We start from the raw sequence: 18,702 nt of genomic DNA, 5'->3' as shown, positions 1-18,702 counted from the left end.
TCATAGTCCTCAATACCCAGGTAAGTGGTGCTATTCACAGATCTGCTCAAACTTTCTTTTTTTCAGTTTGACATGAAAGTCATTCAGGACTGTAGAAAAAAATAGCTGTATAATAAAAATGAGTAAAAGCTGATGGTGTAGTGGTTTCCAGCAGAGAGCAAAGAAGGCTGTGAATGACACAGCCACTGACTATATATCATTGACTTTCCCCAGTCCTAAGCATAAAGTATCTTTTAGTAGAAATTGTGGATAATAACAGTCTGCTCCCACCTGCCTCTCACAGATGTTTTGCGACAGAGGAACTAATACAACCAGGGGTCCATCTCTCATCCCTCCATTCACTGCCCTTCTGGCATTAGCATGGTGATTTGTGCCACTGTCTCTAAGAAAGTGCTTGAAAAAAGATGTCTTCATATGAAGGGACTGTCATGGCTGTTATTATGTGGGAAAAAGAGCGTAAAAGGAACACACTCAGCTCATTAGTTGGAAGTTTTGCAAAGAAGGAGAGTACCTAAGTCGATTTTCACTTTAATTTAGCCCCAAGCCCCATTTTAAAAATGCATTTGCATGTTCAAATGACAGGAAAGCAGAGGTTGAAACTGGCAGGATGTGCGGTTCCCTCCTACACTGTGGGAGGAAAGGATGGAAACTGGTACAGACTTTTCATAAACTAATGTTCATTTCTGTTGATCCACTCTAAATTTCAGGAAATTATTTCAGTTTATATTTGCAATCTCAGTATTATTTTTGGCAATAAAAATTCAAACAACTCAAATCTTAACACCATAGAATCTTGAATGAACTATGGTGAATGGACTTACTGTAGAAATTATTGTTGTAAAGGGACTGGAAGTGTTTAATGAAACTTTTAAAGACACAGAAAATACTTTTTTAACCATGAAAAGCAAGATATAAAATTGTCAATAAATACGGTTTATGTTATATCAAATATACACTTAAAATCTGAAAATTAAATACATATAGATGAGAACAGTGTTTTCCTCTCTGGCTGGCTAGGTCTTCTATTCTGTATATTGCAAAGGGCATCAGTAATACATGGATATGCATATTTTTAACATTCTAAAGATGTTTTCTTTAGTAATGTCAAATAATGATTTCATCAGATGAGCTAACGAAACCAGTCACGTAAGGAAAAAAAATCATGACACCAATTTAAGGCAGGACCATTTTCAGAGAAGATAACCATTTCATTGTTAGTTTGTTTTTTAACTTTGTTACATTACTCCTCACATGACATTGAAACTATTTAATTTTGCTTTGCTCAAAGACAGAAAGGAAGCCACTTCTCTAAAACTTAATAATTTGAGAATATTTTTTTTCCAAGGTACAAGGAGCATACAAACTAGAAGCAGGTAATATGAATGTCACCCTGGTCAAATGACAGTGGAAGACAGTAGAAATTTGGAGAGAGATGATTTGATAGGTTAGATGCTTTTTCAAATGAGTCCTTCCATCAGCGGAAAGTATCATTTATCACAGAGCAAACTACAGGGATGAAATGTGATCCCAGGAATAAGCTAGAGATTAGGCTTCATTAGACACCAGGGATTTTTTTCTCTGAGCAATTTTCAGGAGCTTCTCAGTCACAGGAAAGTAAGACAAACACTATATGTGTGTGTGTGCGTGTGCGGGCATATGGGTGCCCACACATATGGAAATGTGAATGTGTATGTTATCTCATGTATACACTTATCCTTATCTCTTGGCTTCAGAGCTTAAGAAATAAACAACACACTCCAACAACTTTCATGACAGTGACATTCAAACAGAAGTTAAATTTTACAAAGCCTACTTAGTATTCCTGTTACACCCAAGTCCACTGCGCAACATCTATTTTAAATGTCTTATTTTAAATAAGTCCATCATTTCATCAAATCTGGACTAGAGTGAGTCATTAAATTTCTTCAAATGAAAGGGATCTATAATATATTTACCCAAAATGCACTTCATGATTTATACGATTTGGGAATAAACTATAACTACAGACACAGGAGCAGAACATGACCTATCCAATCTACTTTTATTATTTCTTGGGATCATAAAGTGCAAGAATGCTATGTGAGTCATTAATTATATACACAAAACAACAAATAAATATCGGCTTACGTGCCAACTTAAGTTGAACTTATTAGTACGAATCCTTTAGAAGAAATGGAGTAGCCATCATAGTCAACAAAAGAGTCCAAAATGCTGTACTTGGATGAAGTCTCAAAAACTACAGAATAGTCTCTGTTCATTTCCAGGCAAACCATTCAATATCACAGTAATTCAAGTCTATGCTCCAACCAATAATGCTGAAGAAGTTGAAATTGAACAGTTCTATAAAGACCTACAAGATCTTCTAGAACCAACACCTGAAAAAAGATGCCCTTTTCATTATAAGGTACTAGAATGCAAAAGTAGGAACTCAAGAAATACCTGGAGTAACAGGCAAATTTGGCCTTGGAGTACAGAATGAAGCAGGGCACAGGCTAACAGAATTTTGCCAAGAGAACACACTGGTCATAGCAAACACCCTCTTCCAACAACACAAGAGAAGACTACACATGGACATCACCAGATGGTCAATATCAAAATCAGATTGATTATATTCTTTGCAGCCAAAGGAGAAGCTCTATACAGTCAGCAAAACCAAGACCCGGAGCTGACTGTGGCTCAGATCATGAACTCCTCACTGAAAAATTCAGACTTAAATTGAAGAAATTTGGGAAAACCAATAGACCATTCAAGTATGACCTAAATCAAATCTCTTACAATTATACAGTGAAAGTGACAAATAGATTGAAGGGATTAGATCTGATAGAGTACCTGAAGAACTATGAAAGGAGGTTTGTGACATTGTGCAGGAGGCAGTGATCAAGACCATCACCAAGAAAAAGAACTGCAAAAAGGCAAAATGGTTATCTGAGAAGGCCTTACAAATAGCTGTGAAAAAAAAAAAACAGAAGTGGAAGGCAATGGAGAAAAGGAAAGATACACCCATTTGAATGCAGAGCTCCAAAGAATAGCAAGGAGAGATAAGAAAGCTTTCCTCAGTGATAAGTGCAAAGAAATAGAGGGAAACAATAGAATGTGAAAGGCTAGAAATCTCTTCAAGAAAATTAGAGATATCAAGGGGCATTTTCATGCAAAGATGGGCTCAATAAAGGACAGAAATGGTATGGACCTAGCAGACTCAGAAGATATTAAGAAGAGGTGGTAAGAATACACAGAAGAACTAGACAATAAAGATCCATGACCCAGATAATCATGATGGTGTGATCACTCACCTAGAGCCAGACATCCTGGAATCTGAAGTCAAGTGGGCCTTAGAAAGCATCACTATGAACAAAGCTAGTGGACGTGATGGAATTTCAGTTGAGCTATTTCAAATCCTAAAAGATGTTGCTGTGAAAGTGCTGTACTCAATATGCAAGCAAATTTGGGAAACTCAACCATGGCAACAGGACTGGAAATTCCAATCCCAAAGAAAGGCAAAGCCAAATAATGCTCAAACTACCACACAATTGCACTCATTTCACATGCTAGCAAAGAAATGCTCAAAATTCTCCAAGCCAGGCTTTAACAGTACGTGAACCATGAACTTCCAGATATTCATGCCAGATTTAGAAAAGGCAGAGGAAGCAGAGACCAAATTGCCAACAACCTTCAGATCATTGAAAAAGCAAGAGAATTCCCAAAAAATATTTATTTCTGCTTCTTTGACTATGCCAAAGCCTTTGACTGTGTGGGTCACAACAAACTGTGGAAAATTCTTAAAGAGATGGGAATACCAGACCACTTGACCTGCCTCCTGAGAAATCTGTATGCAGGTAAAGAAGCAACAGTTAAAACTGAACATGGAACAACAGACTGGTTCCAAACTGGGAAAGGAGTCCATCAAAGCTGTATATTGTCACCCATTTTATTTATCTTACATGCAGAGTACATCATGAGAAATGCTAGTCTGGATGAAGCACAAGCTGGAATCAAGATTTCCGGGAGAAATATCAATAACCTCAGATATGCAGATGACACCATACTTATGGCAGAATGTGAAGAACTAAAGAGCCTCTTGATGAAAGTGAAAGAGGAGAGTGAAAAAGTTGGCTTAAAGTTCAACATTCAGAAAACGAAGATCATGGCATCTGGTCCCATCATTTCATGGCAAATAGATAGGGAATGGAACCAGTCACAGACTTTATTTTCTTAGGATCCAAAATCACTGGAGATGGTGACTGCAGCCATGAAATTAAAAGACGCTTGCTCCTTGGAAGGAAAGTTATAACCAACCTAGACAGCATATTAAAAACCAGAGACATTACTTTGCCAACAAAAGTCTGTGTAGTCAAAAATTTGGTTTTTCCACTGGTCATGTATGGATGTGAGAGTTGGTCTATAAAGAAAGTTGAGTGCCAAAGAATTGATGCTTTTGAACTGTGGTGTTGGAGAAGACTCTTGAGAGTCCCTTGGACTGCAAGGAGATCCAACCAGTCCATCCTAAAGGAAATCAGTCCTGAATAATTATTGGAAGGACTCATACTGAAGCTGAAACTCCAATACTTTGGCCACCTGATGGGAAGAACCTACTCATTGGAAATGACCCTGATTCCGGGAAAGATTGAAGGCGGGAGCAGAAGGGAACTACAGAGGATGAGATGGTTTGATGGCATCACCGACTCAATGGACATGAATTTAAGCTTTGGGAGTCGGTGATGGAGAGGGAAGCCTGGCATTCTGCAGTTCATGGGGTCACAAAGTCGGACACAACTGAGTGACTGAACTGACTGACTGGTAGAAATGTTCCTTAATAATATCTTCAAAGTATTGGGTGCTTACTGCGGACCTTGGTGGTGGTGGTTCAGTTGCTAAGTTTTGTCTGACTCTTGCGAACCCATGCACTATAGCCCACCAGCCTCCTCTGTCTATGGGACTTCCCAGGGAAGGATACTGGAGTGGGTTGCCGTTACTATCACAAGGGGATCTTCCCAACCCAGCAATCAAACCCGGGCCTCCTGCATTGCAGGCGAATTTTTTTTTTTTTTTTTTTTTTACCAACTGAGCCTTACACTGTGCTAACCATATATTAATCATCACAATAACAGTCTGAGGTAGGAACTATAATTGTCTCATTTTACATATGAAGATACTGAGGTTTGTTAAATTGCCCCAGGCTCCACGACTGAGTGAGACTTTGAGTAAGATTAGGTGTCTAAACAATTTATCAACAATTATGTAACTATGTTGCTGCTAGGAACACTGTATTGAGAAGACTGTCAGGCTTTCCTGTAGGCTGAGGAGAAATGCATTTTGTGATTGCTTAGCCATTTCAGCCATAAAGTTGGGGGTATCATCACACATGCTTGTTAGCCAACACCCATTCAACTATTTGGAGACAAAGATACAGAAGCAAATTGACATGGTCAAATAGCTCCAAAGCCAGTTCTATAAACATAGTCCTGCTAATGGCCATCTGCCTTTATCCCCCCTCCCACTGAAGGTAAAGTCAAGTTATATAAGCATTTCTCCTATGCTTTTCTTTTAAATGAGAAATAATCATTTTAACACCTATAATCAAGACAACTTTCAGACAACCAAGTTACTCTCATTGCCTCTGTGAAAGGGGATTCAAAACTCTGAAAGGAGAGCTCCAAGAAAGTGGCATTTGTGATGAAGTAGAAGATATGAAATTAATCATTTTCAGGAAACTTGCAAGGCAATATATTTCTTATATTATGTATATAATAATCTACATTACAGGTACTGTACACACACTTCAATGGACCATTTATTTTCTGATTGTTTGTTATATGGTACTATATTAGCATAGTGTGGAAGATTTGAGGTAGAAAAGTGAGGTGTTTTTTATGTCTACTTTAAGCTGTTAGTTTTACTGTGTCTCGGGATGTGGAGGATCGTCTTGTAGTCAAATCAAGCTATAAAGACTAAATTGAATTATCCCCATGGAACAGCTGTTAAATCTCCAGGGAGTGGGCAGGTCCCACAAGAAAGGAATGATGAATTGCAATGGGGATGCTGCAGAAATGCAGCCTGCCAGAGAGGGTTCTGTGCTGGATGTGGCTTGTGCTTCTTGAATTACCTTTTGTAACTGATGGGTATTACCTTAAATTTGTTGCCTGATTTGTTGATTCCCTGAGTCTCCTGCTCAACTCCGAACTTTTCCAAACTCAATAACTGTGAGAGTCTGTGAATACTAGCAAAGGACAAAAACGTCATCCTTCTCAAAAGCCCTTACTTAGCACATCTGTGGTTAGTGACTTGGAATAAAGCTGATTTTGTAGTTGATACCATGTCTTTGGGGGAAACTGTAAGCCTGAGTAGGGGAATAAAACTGTTTGTACGTGTAATTAATGGTGCAAACAATTCCTTTCCATGTGGAATTCCTAAAGAAAAAAGACAAAGTGTATAAATGTGTGTGTGTGTGTGTGTAGTGATAGGAAATTTCACCTAAGCAAGGTGATAGAAGCAATTTGGGAGAAAAATAATATGTTTATCCCACCCTTTAAATTGAGAAGTTTAACACTAATGGTTCTTTATCTGCAAAGAACCAAAACTTATTTTTTTTAATTCCCCCCAAGTGCATTAATGATAAAATAGATTATTTATGATTCATATTAATAATACTGCCAATTAAACTCTGAGAAATAAAGTATGGTAGTGAAATTTTTGGTAGCTTGGTAAGTGCTACCATATTTTAAAATCAACAAAACATTTATTAAAATTGTAGCTAATGATCCTCTCCAAAAAGGAAATGATGAAAGCTATCAATATTCATAAATTCATGGGATTTTTCCCTCCTTAATCTCCCTGACTTCCCTTTTTTTGCTCTGTATATTCAATGACTTATTATTTAATATATCTTATCATTTAAAATGTTTTCTAACATGATTTATGTGTGGAGTTTTCTATGAATGTTGCCAAAGTGTAATAGGCAAGACAAATCTGACTTCATATTGGATCTGTTTCTTTTACTTTAACTTTTATTTTCTGCTGCTTTTACTACAAGAATGTTGTCCATAGCCTGAAATATACAGGAGAGCCCGTTATCAATGCTCTGCTCATTAAAGATATAACACTTTTTCGTTCATATAGATAAAACTTGCCAAACAGAGAATAACATCTGTCTTATTGGAGGTTTGAGGAACACCATGATCTGACCTATGTGGACAGCTGCAATAACAAAGGATTTTTATACCAACAAGTGTGCAACCAGCTCATTCCCTCCTATTTTAGCATTAAAAAGTCTAAATTTTAGCTTGAAGAAGATGGTTCTTTGGGGCTCCTAGGTCTGCTGGCTTTCTGAAGAAAGTCGCTATTCCTTGCCCCAAGGACTCATCTCTCCATTTATTGACCTATTGTGGGGCAAACAGCGCAAGCGTGGACTTGATAACAATAATGGGTTTATTTATATTTAAGGCTCAGGTTCTCACACTTTTGAAGCCAGTTTGTGAACAATGAAAGTAGCAATGTTTCATTAAGTTCCTTGCGTTTCAATTTGCGATTCCAACTCTTCCCACAATGTTCTGTTCTCTTTTCAGGTGTGTTGACATTCATGATATTAGTCTAAGCTAAACTAGCTCAGTTGGTAAAGAATCCACCTGCAATGCAGTAGACCCAGGCTCAACTCCTGGGTCAGGAAGATCCTCTGGAGAAGAGATAGGATACCCACTCCAGTATTCTTGGGCTTCCCTTGTGGCTCAGCTGGTAAAGAATCTGCCTGCAATGCAGGAGACCTGGGTTTGATACATGGGTTGGGAAGATCCCCTGGAGAAGGGAAAGGCTACCCACTCCTGGAGAATTCCATGGCCTGGAGAATTCCATGGACCGTATAGTCCATGGGGTCACAAAGAATCAGACACGACTGGGTGTCTTTCACTTTCAAACTCCTAGTAGTATGTGACCCCACTGTTTTTGCAGATTAAACTCAATGAAATGGGTATGTTATGAAATATTTGGGGGGAATAATATTGAGGAGCAATGGGCAGAAGTATGCTTTCCTGACCTACGCCTAAACAAAATGTCATCAGCTAGTTAGTGCTTAGGTTAATTACTTAACGAATAACATTAGGACTTCCTAACTTGGTAGCTCAGCTGGTAAAGAATCTGCTTGCGATGCAGGAGACTGTGGTTCAATTCCTGGGTCGGGAAGATCTGCTGGAGAAGGGATAGACTATCTATTCCAGTATTCACGGACTCCCTTGGTAGCTCATCTGGTAAAGAATCTGCCTGCAATGTGGATTAGTTGATTAGTTAATTAGTTAATGAATAACCTTGGTACATATGGGTAACATTGTCAAAAGCCTGGAGCCTGAGCCTGGGACAAGCCTTTTAAAATATTATGGACTTTAACCAAACTGTGATTTTCCATAAGCAAGGCTGTTTCTCATGCTGGAATCCAATGGCAACTTAAAAAAAAAATCTGTTAATACATGGAACCTCCGAACATAAAATATTTTTTACACATTATACTTATCAAGGAAAATAAATCAAAATCATTTAAATTCCAACTTTTCCAGGTAGTCCAGTGATCAGATTGCAAGGAGAAGCAGCATCTACTAGTCAATGATAAGGGGGTCTAGTCTTGTGAAAGCTTTTACAATACTGTTAGTTTAATGGACCTCTGCTTCTAGCAGGATGGAGTAGTATGATTTTCTCTATTTCTCCCACTAAGTACAACTAAAAACTCTAACATTATATATAAATAAAACCAAGGAAACTTCTAAATGGTGGAAAGAAGAAAGCAAGCATATCTTGGGATCTTGAGACCCAAGGAGCAACATTAAAAATTTAACCTCTGTTCTTCAAAATGCCCAAGTTTTTAACAACAGCAATAAGTAGACAAATATATAATTCACCGGCAATAGAATTTAATAGAATCTGTAGTTCTTTTGCTGCATTTCTCAGGGATAATAAAGAGATTCATTAAACCCAGTATAGATTGCAAGCCCTGCCCACGGATGGCACAACTCATAGCCAGGAATATAGAATTCAGTAGGTAGGTACCTCTAAAACATTTGTTTCCCCCAATTACACAGTTCATACCCACTCAGTCCCTACTGTGCCTCCCTCTCTCCAATTTCACCTTGGAGTCTGTTTAGACATCCAAGAGTGTGATGTAAATGTATTATGAGGAAGTGCCAGGTGTATGATGGGGAAAGCAAGTCTTAACCACATTGAAGTGTTAGAAATCATCGAGCTGGAATGGATGCTGACTTACCACAGTATAGATCTGATGCTTTCGTCTTTTAGCCAAGTCAATTATGTTTACTCCATTGTAGTAAAGGTTTTCAATACATCCATGGAAGTTTTTCTTTAAAAAGGTCCCAGGTTTGCCTGGTACTGGAATTCCTCCAAAACTAAGCTTTATGGAAAAAAAAAAAAATTAACTTTTAGTTATAAGCTCTAAAAAAGGAGTAAAGGAAAAGGAAAGTAAGCAAGTGAATTTCAGTAGATTCAATTGTAGCATGAGCCAAGTGGCTCAAATAATTATAGATGCCACTTGATTACACATTTAAAAGGATACTGATTAGGCCACGTAAAAATAACTATAATTGCTTGCTTTTTAAGAGCTTATTTTACAAAACTATTTTACATCCTTTCTTAACCCTTCTAATACTAAATACAACAATAATTTACAGAAGGAAGAAAAAAGCAAAGAAAATCAACATCTTTATATTTATCTCTTATGCAAATACCTTAGAGAGTACAATCAAAGTAAAACCAAGGGACAAACAAAATATACCTCTATTCAGGCCTAGTTTATTCTGTATTGTATCAAAAACACCTTATCAACACAGCTGTTATGGAAATATAAAGATGAAAAATAGGAAACAATTCAAATATCTTGTACATTTATTTAGCGGGAAATATTGAGAATTGATATAATAGACTCCTACTTAGTTTTCAGTAATGGTGCTTAGAAAACATTTGTTGTAAAGTGGAAAATGAGTGGAATGTTGATTTAAAAATGCAGGAGTTATAGTTGGGAGTAAGGTATGATGTCAATAATAAAAAATGGGCTTATAATTTAGATTTGAAGAAATAACACTGAACTATTAATGGCAGTTGTCTCTGGGAAAGCGATGGAATACTATTTATGTTTACCACTTCCCTTTCCAGTACAAATTACTTTTGGAAAGAAAATATTCTTTTTAAAACAAACCTGATCTGTTATGACTATTCTTCCTATTTTAAAACAGAAGCAGAGTAGTTTCTATCATCAGGTTTATCCCAATACCATTTAGTGAGTAACCCAGTTTTTCTTCACTGCTTTGAAATGTTACCTTCGGCATATAATACTTAAATCGTATGAATGCTTGAGTATATTTCAGAAAGATTTGTTCTCCCAGTGGAAATGTCTTCTTATATGAATAGCTACAGATTAAGCAAAGGCTGTTTACAGATGTCTACTTTTTCCCCCATAAATTCCACACTATTTTTAAAAATTATTTCTTTATACATTTATGATAAGAATGATTAACCCTGCTACTCATGTCTATTTTCTATTATTTTACTGTAAGATAATTATTTTATATTTTGCTTTTTTAATTTTAAAATGTAATTTCAGAATAATTGTATTTAAAATAGTCTATTGGAAGTTTGAGAATTAATATGGAATTTGTTATTTCCATGAACATATGTACTTAATGAAGAATGTTGTTTTTTAAATATTTCATCTTCCTATACAAGATTTCAGTGTCTTTTACTATTTTAAAAATATTTTTGGTAAGGCCTGTCACCTAAGGTTATTATTTTACTTTTCTCATTCACATATTCATCAAGTTAATTCCACTGAATTTCAAGCTTTTAACAATTTCCACTGTATGAAATCTAAAACATATTATGCAAATATCAGATCATTATGCTATATGAAACCAGAGTAACATTATATGTCATTTATATCTCAATAAATTCCAGTGTAAATTCCTTGTTTTTTATTAATTAAAATTTTTATTAAGAATATTATATGCCTCGTCTATTGTTTTACCTATCCAGACACCTGTATATTAAATAATATATTTTTTAGCTAATTTCATTGAACTTTTGAAGGTACTAATCATATGAAATACTTAAAATACTTTCCTCTTTTTACAAGCCAATTTTTTTATATTTTTTGTTTCATTGTCCTCACCAAAACATTCTAAAATATAGCCAAAACAACAATAAACTATAATTATGGTATAGAACATTAGGAAAAAAAAAAAAAACAAACAAAAATAACAGTATTTTTTTATATTTCCCAGTATATACTGATTCTGATTCCGTATCACATTAAAGAGATACTTCTAATCCCATTTTCCACATAAATTATTAGTTGATTACTTATTTATTATTTGTTTGAAATAAGGAATGAATGCTCAGTTTTATTCATTGATTGATGTTTCAAAAATTCATGTGACAGAATACAGAGTATTTTGCATTTAATCTGTTGGTAGGTTGAATTATATTAATAGATCATAAATTAATAGACTCTCTTTGATTGAACCACATGTATGTTCTATTTGCCTTGAAATACATGTGCTCCCACTTTAAATTGTAAATGAGTTTTGCCAAGTATTTAGATCAAGTCTAAATTTGTCTTTCAGTAAAACTCTGCAAATTTTATCTTTAACTCTACTTAAAAGTGATTCATAACTCTTGAGACATATTCTGGAAAACAAAAAAAAGTGAGTTTGTCAATTCTAAAAATACTTTGTAAAAACATTGCTTTGATAATTTCCTTGTTGATTTATTGCAGTATTCCAATATTTTCAATTTGAGTCATTTGTATTAAAAAAGATTCATTTCCCTTTTGTAAATTGCATAAATCAAATCTGTAAGGTAAAAACAGAGTTGACTATTTGTTACTTTTATTTATTTTTTAGAACACTTTATTATGTTAGAGCAGCTTTTGTTTCACAGCAGAATTGAGAGGGAGGTAGAGAGTTTTCCCACATACTCTGTGCCCCCAAACATGCATAGTCTCCTCTCCCATTGACAAAAGCTTCCATCGGTGGTTTGTTTCAACTGGTAGACCTACATTCACATATCACGATCACCCAAAGTCCATAGCATACATTATGTTTTACTTTTGGTAGTGTACATTCTATGGGTTTGGACAAATGTATTATTACATGCATCCACCAGTACAGTATCATATAGAACAGTTTCACTACTGTAAAAATCCTCTTTTCTTTGCTAATTCATCCTTCCCCCAGCCCCTGATTCCAATCCCTGGGAACCATTGATCTTTTAACTGTTTCAATAGTTTTACCTTTTTCAGAATGTCATATTGTTGGAATTACACAGTAAGTAACCATTTCAGATTGGCTTCTTTCACTTAATAATATGAATTTAAGGTTTCAAAATATCTTTATATGGCTTGAAAGTTCATTTATTTTTTTAGCATTGAATAATATTCCATTGTCTGTATGTAGCACAGTTTGTTTGCACATTCACTTGCAGAAAGACATCTTCATTGCTTCCAAGTTTTGACAGCTATGGATAAAGCTGCTGTAATCATTAATGTTGAGGTTTTGTGTGGATGTAAGTTATTATTCTTTTTATAATTTTAAATATATAATGAAAATTTTGTTCATTTTTTGGGCCACCTTCAATTTGTGAAAAAAAAAATAATGTTCTACTTCACTCAGCTGTGATTTAAGAAAACATAAGGGCAATATTCAAAAAAGATAAAACAATTTTTTAAAAAAATTAAGTAGCAACAAAGAAAAAGAAACATGTTTGAAGGATTTGGAGTAGAGAGTTTTTAAGTCAAACAGTAGGAAGGAGAGTATATATTACAAAATTGTAATTTCCCATTTCATCAAGGAAAGAAAACTCTTTCTAGTCTGGGTGGAAGATATTAAGAAAAATTAGTGGAAACAAAAGTACCATAGATTACATACTGTGGGACCTGTCTTTTTGCTTCTCTCTGGGAGACTGAAACCTGATGAGTGAATGGAGTCAATGTGGATGAAGGTCACAAGACAGATTTTGGAAAATGCAAGGAGTTATTTCTCCCCTGATTCCTACAACAGTGATGCCTATAAGCCTGTTAAAAATGCTTCAAATTTATCATGGCCTCAGAGTGAAACTTAACTGCAAGAGAGACAGGTTAGCAGCAGCTATAGGAAGTAGCAGCATAGAGGTTTCTGAGGGTTGGTTTTTAATGGCCTGATCACTGGAGCACTGTATGAGGTAGACTGCTGAGGTCCCCCGGGCCATGAAAGCAGGATGGGGAATATGGATGGACTGAGGTCCTCAGTGAGGTGTAAAGTCATACTAGCTCATTTGGAGGTCCAAATGTCAGGTGACTAGACCTCACAGCCTGAAGCCATCGCAGGTACCATGGACAATGGCTACAGAAGCAGACACTTTATACCCATGCAAGGCTATCCACAAGGCCCCAGTCACTGATTAGTGCATGGAAATGAAAAGAAGGAGCAAGAAGAAACCCCATATAACTCAGTACATACAGAATAGTGCAGTAAATTTTAAATAGGCACTAACTAAATTTCAAATAGGCACTAACATTCTAACCTATCATCTAACCTATCATCAAGGTTAGATTTTTCTGCTACAAAGGAATCAGGGACTGGTGAATATATTAAATTTATGTGGGGAAAGAAGCAAAATTGTATTTCTGCATGTCTGAGTGTGAGTGTAAATTTCCAACCTGTTTTATATTTTAAATTTTTCGAGTAGTTGAGAATTTGAAATTATAATTATACTATTGAATTATAGATTTAGTTCATTAACAGATACGTTAGAATGGAAAAACGTTTTCATATATTACTGATTTTCTTTCCTATGTCTCTAGTAGTAAATTTTTTAAATACTTCATAAATATTTGTAAGCTATACTTGTGTACTTTTAATTGTACATTACTAGTCATATCCCTTAAATCATTTGCATTTATAACTTTATCTGATTTATTATAATTGCAAGAACAAAAGTCAAAATCTTGCTTTAAATTATGTTTTTATCCAGCAAGTCACCCAGACTAAGATCACTGCTATGCATGACCCGGGATGGTCAAATGATTATAGCAATTATTTGCAAAAAATGAATATTGATCATGTTTAAACTGTTCTCCTGCTTAGCTCAGCTGGCATCTTAGTTTCACTCAAATTCTGAACACTAGCTTTTCTCCTTGAACTCTGCCCATTAGATTACTCATCTAGCAAACCTAACTGGAAAAGCAATGACCACTTCCTTTAGCCTGGCTCCTGATCCCTGAATCCTAGAAAACATGTAACTCACATCAGGACAGTATCAGTCAACATCTAATTGCTAGAAATAAGCTTTTTTTTTTTTGGCATTTGATTGACTATTTAGTATACATACATATCTGTTCCTTATAGGCATTTTAAATTAAGGGCCACAAAAATTGGTATTTGTTGTAGTTGTTTAGTCACTAAGTCTTAATCTGACTCTTTGTGACCCCATGGACAGTAGCCCACCAGGCTCCTCTGGCCATGGGGTTCTCCAAGCAAAAATACTATGGAGTGGATTGCCATTTCCTTCTCCGGGGTATCTTCCTGACCCAGGATTAATCCTGCATTGACAGGTGGATTCCTTACCACTGAGCCATCAAGGAAGCCCCCAAGTAATTTTTACAACAGCTTTCATAGTTTTAATCTTAATTTTTATTTTCAACGGTACTAATTTTTCTATCTCTGCTTTAAGTTTGCATAAATTTAAATGATGTGTCTTTGTCCCAAATTCCAACTTTAAAAAAATAACCATTTTGGTGTTTTCTGCCATAAGAGTGTTAATTGCAAACCACACATGCCTGGTGTTTGTTTATTAAGCAAATATGAGACTATTAACCATCTGAGGAAATTTAGAAAAATTTTAACTGTATTACTACAACCATAAGGATGATCAATTTTGCTTTGTTCTATTGTTCTTACTAATTTTTGATTATTTCCTCTTTTATGATTTTTGCTATGTAGACTGTGTAACGTTTAGACTTTTTAAAAAATTGACTTAGAAAATAATCCTTAGTACATGGATGCAATTGCAAAAACGACAGAATGATCTCTGTTCATTTCCAAAGCAAACCATTCAATTTCACGGTAATCCAAGTCTATGCCCCGACCAGTAACACTAAAGAAGCTGAAGTTGAGCAGTTCTATGAAGACCTACAAGACCTTCTAGAACTAACACCCAAAAAAGATGTCCTTTTCATTATAGGGGACTGGAATGCAAAAGTAGGAAGTCAAGAAACACCTGGGGTTACAGGCAAATTTGGCCTTGGAGTATGCAATTGAGAGGGTAACAGGCAGGAAGGCCAGGGGTCTCCAAACAGAGGAAATAGCCTGCAAGTGTCAGGCATTTTTATCTCTCTTGAGATTTTTTTCCTTCTCTATACAAATTTAAAAGGAGGTTTCTCTTAAAATATGGTGTTTCCATAATGACACCTGGTTTCACCTGAAGTTAACTATTCTCAAACCTAGAGATAACCAATGCCTTTTCTTATGGAAATGTTTGTCTTAAGCTATGCTAATTTACTATGCATTTACCCCAAACTCTGCCTTCAAGTCGGTTAGCCTCTTGGCTCAGAATCTACTTGACAAACCAGTATGTTATACTCAGATATTGTTCCCCTAATCTATGTAAATGAAACTGTTTGGTGGTCTGCCCTTCTTCAAGATTCAAGTTAATCATTTTATGGCCCAGGATAAACCATTTGGTGCCAAGATTATCCCAAAATGCATGTTATGGGTGAGGGGCCTGGTGCCATTCTGAATTTTAAGACGTTCCTTTCTTTCATTAACAGACTGCTAGTGACTATATAACATCCAGCTGAAGACTAGCAGGGGAGCACTTTTTCTGCCCCCTTCTGATGCCTATGTCAGAAGCTTTCTCTATATCCTTTATACTTTAATAAAACTTTATTACACAAAATCTCTGAGCAATCAAGCCTCGTCTCTGGCCCTGGATTGAATTCTTCTCCTCTGGGGACCAAGAATCCCGGCATCTTTGCGTGATTCAACAACAACCTTTCAGAACGAAGCAGGGCAATGGTCAATAGAGTTCTGCCAAGAGAACACACTGGTCATAGCAAACACCCTCTTCCAACAACACAAGAGAAGACTCTACACATAGACATCACCAGATGGTCAACACCGAAATCAGATTGATTATACTCTTTGCAGCCAAAGATGGAGAAGCTCTATACAGTCAGCAAAAACAAGACCAGGAGCTGACTGTGGCTCAGACCATGAACTCCTTACTGCCAAATTCAGACTGAAATTGACGAACGTGGAAAAAACCACTAGACCATTCAGGTATGACATAAATCAAATCCCTTATGACTACACAGTGGAAATGAGAAATAGATTTAAGGGACTAGATCTGATAGACCAAGAGCCTGACTGAAGAACTATGGACAGAGGTTCGTGACATTGTACGGAAGATGGGAATCAAAACCATCGCCAAGAAAAAGAAATGCAAAAAACCAAAACGGCTGTCTGAAGAGGCCTCACAAATAGCTGTGAAAAGAAGGAAAGTGAAAAGCAAGGGAGAAAAGGAAAGATAAACCCATTTGAATGTAGAGTTCCAAAGAATAGCAAGGAGAGATAGAAAGCCTTCCTCAGCAATTAAAGCAAAGAAATAGAGGAAAACAATAGAATGGGAAAGACTAGAAATCTCTTCAGGAAGTTAGAGGTACCAAGGGAACATTTCATGCAAAGATGGGCTCAATAAAGGACATAAATGGTAGGGATCTAACAGAAGCAGAAGATATAAAGAAGGGGCAAGAACACACAGAACTGTACAAAAAAGATCTTCATGACCAGATAATCATGATGGTGTGATCACTCACCTAGAGCCAGACATCCTGAAATGTGACGTCAAGTGGGCCTTAGAAAGCATCACTATGAACAAAGCTACTGTAGGTGATGGAGTTCCAGTTGAGCTATTTCAAATCCTGAAAGATGATGCTGTGAAAGTGCTGCACTCAATATGCTAGCAAATATGGAAAACTCAGCAGTGGCCACGGGACTAGAAAAGGTCCGTTTTCATTCCAATCCCAAAGAAAGGCAATGCCAAAGAATGTTCAAATTACCACACAATTGCACTCATCTAACATGTAAGTAAAGTGATGCTTAAAATTCTCAAAGCCAGGCTTCAGAAATACATGAACCATGAACTTCCAGATGTTCAAGCTGGTTTTAGAAAAGGCAGAGGAACCAGAGATCAAAATGCCAACATCCTCTGGATCATAAAAAAAGCAAAAGAGTTCCAGAAAAACATCTATTTCTGTGTAATTGACTATGCCAAAGCCTTTGACTGTGTGGATCACAATAAACTGTGGAAAATTCTGAAAGAGAATGGAATACCAGACCACCTGACCTGCCTCTTGAGAAACCTGTATGCAGGTCAGGAAGCAACAGTTAGAACTGGACATGGACCAACAGACTGGTTCCAAATAGGAAAAGGAGTACGTCAAGGCTGTATATTGTCACCCTACTTATTTAACTTATATGCAGATTACATCCTGAGAAATGCCAAGCTGGATGAAGCACAAGCTGGAATCAAGATTGCTGGGAGAAATATCAATAACCTCACATATGCAGACGACACTACCCTTATGGCAGAAAGTGAAGAAGAAGAAATTAAAGAGCCTCTTGATGAAAGTGAAAGAGGACAGTGAAAAAGTTGACTTAAAGCTCAACATTCAGAAAACTAAGATCATGGCATCCAGTCCCATCACTTCCTGGCAATTAGATGGGGAAACAGTGGAAACAGTGTCAGACTTTATTTTTCTGGGCTCCAAATTCACTGCAGATGGTGATTGCAGCCATGAAATTAAAAGATTCCTACTACTTGGAAGGAAAGTTATGACCAAACTAGACAGCATATTGAAAAGCAGAGACATTACTTTGCCTACAAAGGTCCATCTAGTCAAGGCTATGGGGTTTGTATGGGGTCATGTATGGGGTCATGTCTGGATGTGAGAGTTAGACTCTAAAGAAAGCTGGGCACAGAGGAATTGATGCTTTTGAACTCTGGTGTTGGAGAAGACTCTTGAGAGTCCCTTGGACTGCAAGGAGATCCAACCAGTCCATCCTAAAGGAAATCAATCCTGGGTGTTCATCGGAAGAACTGATGTTGAAGCTGAAACTCCAATACTTTGGCCACCTGATGCGAAGAGCTGACTCATTTAAAAAGACCCTGATGCTGGGAAAGATTGAGGGCAGGAGGAGAAGGGGATGTCAGAGGATGAGATGGTTGGATGGCATCACTGACTCAAAGGACATGGGTTTGGGTAAACTCTGGGAGTTGGTGATGGACAGGGTGGCCTGGCGTGCTGTGGTTCATGGGGTCACAAAGATCTGGACACGACTGAGCAACTGAACTCACTGACTGATGTTTATCTAACTTTTTAGACTACAGTTTTGGGTTATTGTCTAGGAAGCCCAGATTTTTTTTTTGTTCAATCCCTACTTGCTTTGAATTTTGATAACAAAGCTATTGTCATGTGCTTCCCAGGTGGCACCAGTACTAAAGGACCTGCCTGCCAACATAGGAAGAGGTAAGAGACAGTGGTTCAATCTTGGGTCGGGAAGACCCCCTGGAGGAGATCCCCTGGAGGAGTGTGATAAAATGAAATTACAGGATGATACTCTGTAATCTGTATTAAAACCATTTCACCAATAACTCAAGCACAAGTAGAGTTTACTGAATTTC

At 36.7% G+C, this 18,702-nt stretch overlaps 1 protein-coding gene across 2 annotated transcripts in view; it reads right to left on the bottom strand.

Annotated features, from left to right (window-relative positions):
• The window catches only part of CNTNAP5 (contactin associated protein family member 5), a 1,047,625-nt gene that overhangs the window by 510,167 nt on the left and 518,756 nt on the right, over window positions 1–18,702 (bottom strand). The window contains exon 7 of one of the 2 annotated variants that reach the window (XM_055572939.1): window positions 9,239–9,382. In XM_055572939.1, coding sequence (XP_055428914.1) covers window positions 9,239–9,382 — 144 coding nt within the window. The remainder of the gene's footprint in view (window positions 1–9,238; window positions 9,383–18,702) is intronic. The other variant, XM_055572940.1, reaches the window with a different exon arrangement.

This window comes from Bubalus kerabau, chromosome 3, assembly GCF_029407905.1.
Source record: "Bubalus kerabau isolate K-KA32 ecotype Philippines breed swamp buffalo chromosome 3, PCC_UOA_SB_1v2, whole genome shotgun sequence".
Lineage (NCBI taxonomy): Eukaryota > Metazoa > Chordata > Mammalia > Artiodactyla > Bovidae > Bubalus > Bubalus kerabau.
This window is presented reverse-complemented; position numbering and strand designations above follow the sequence as displayed.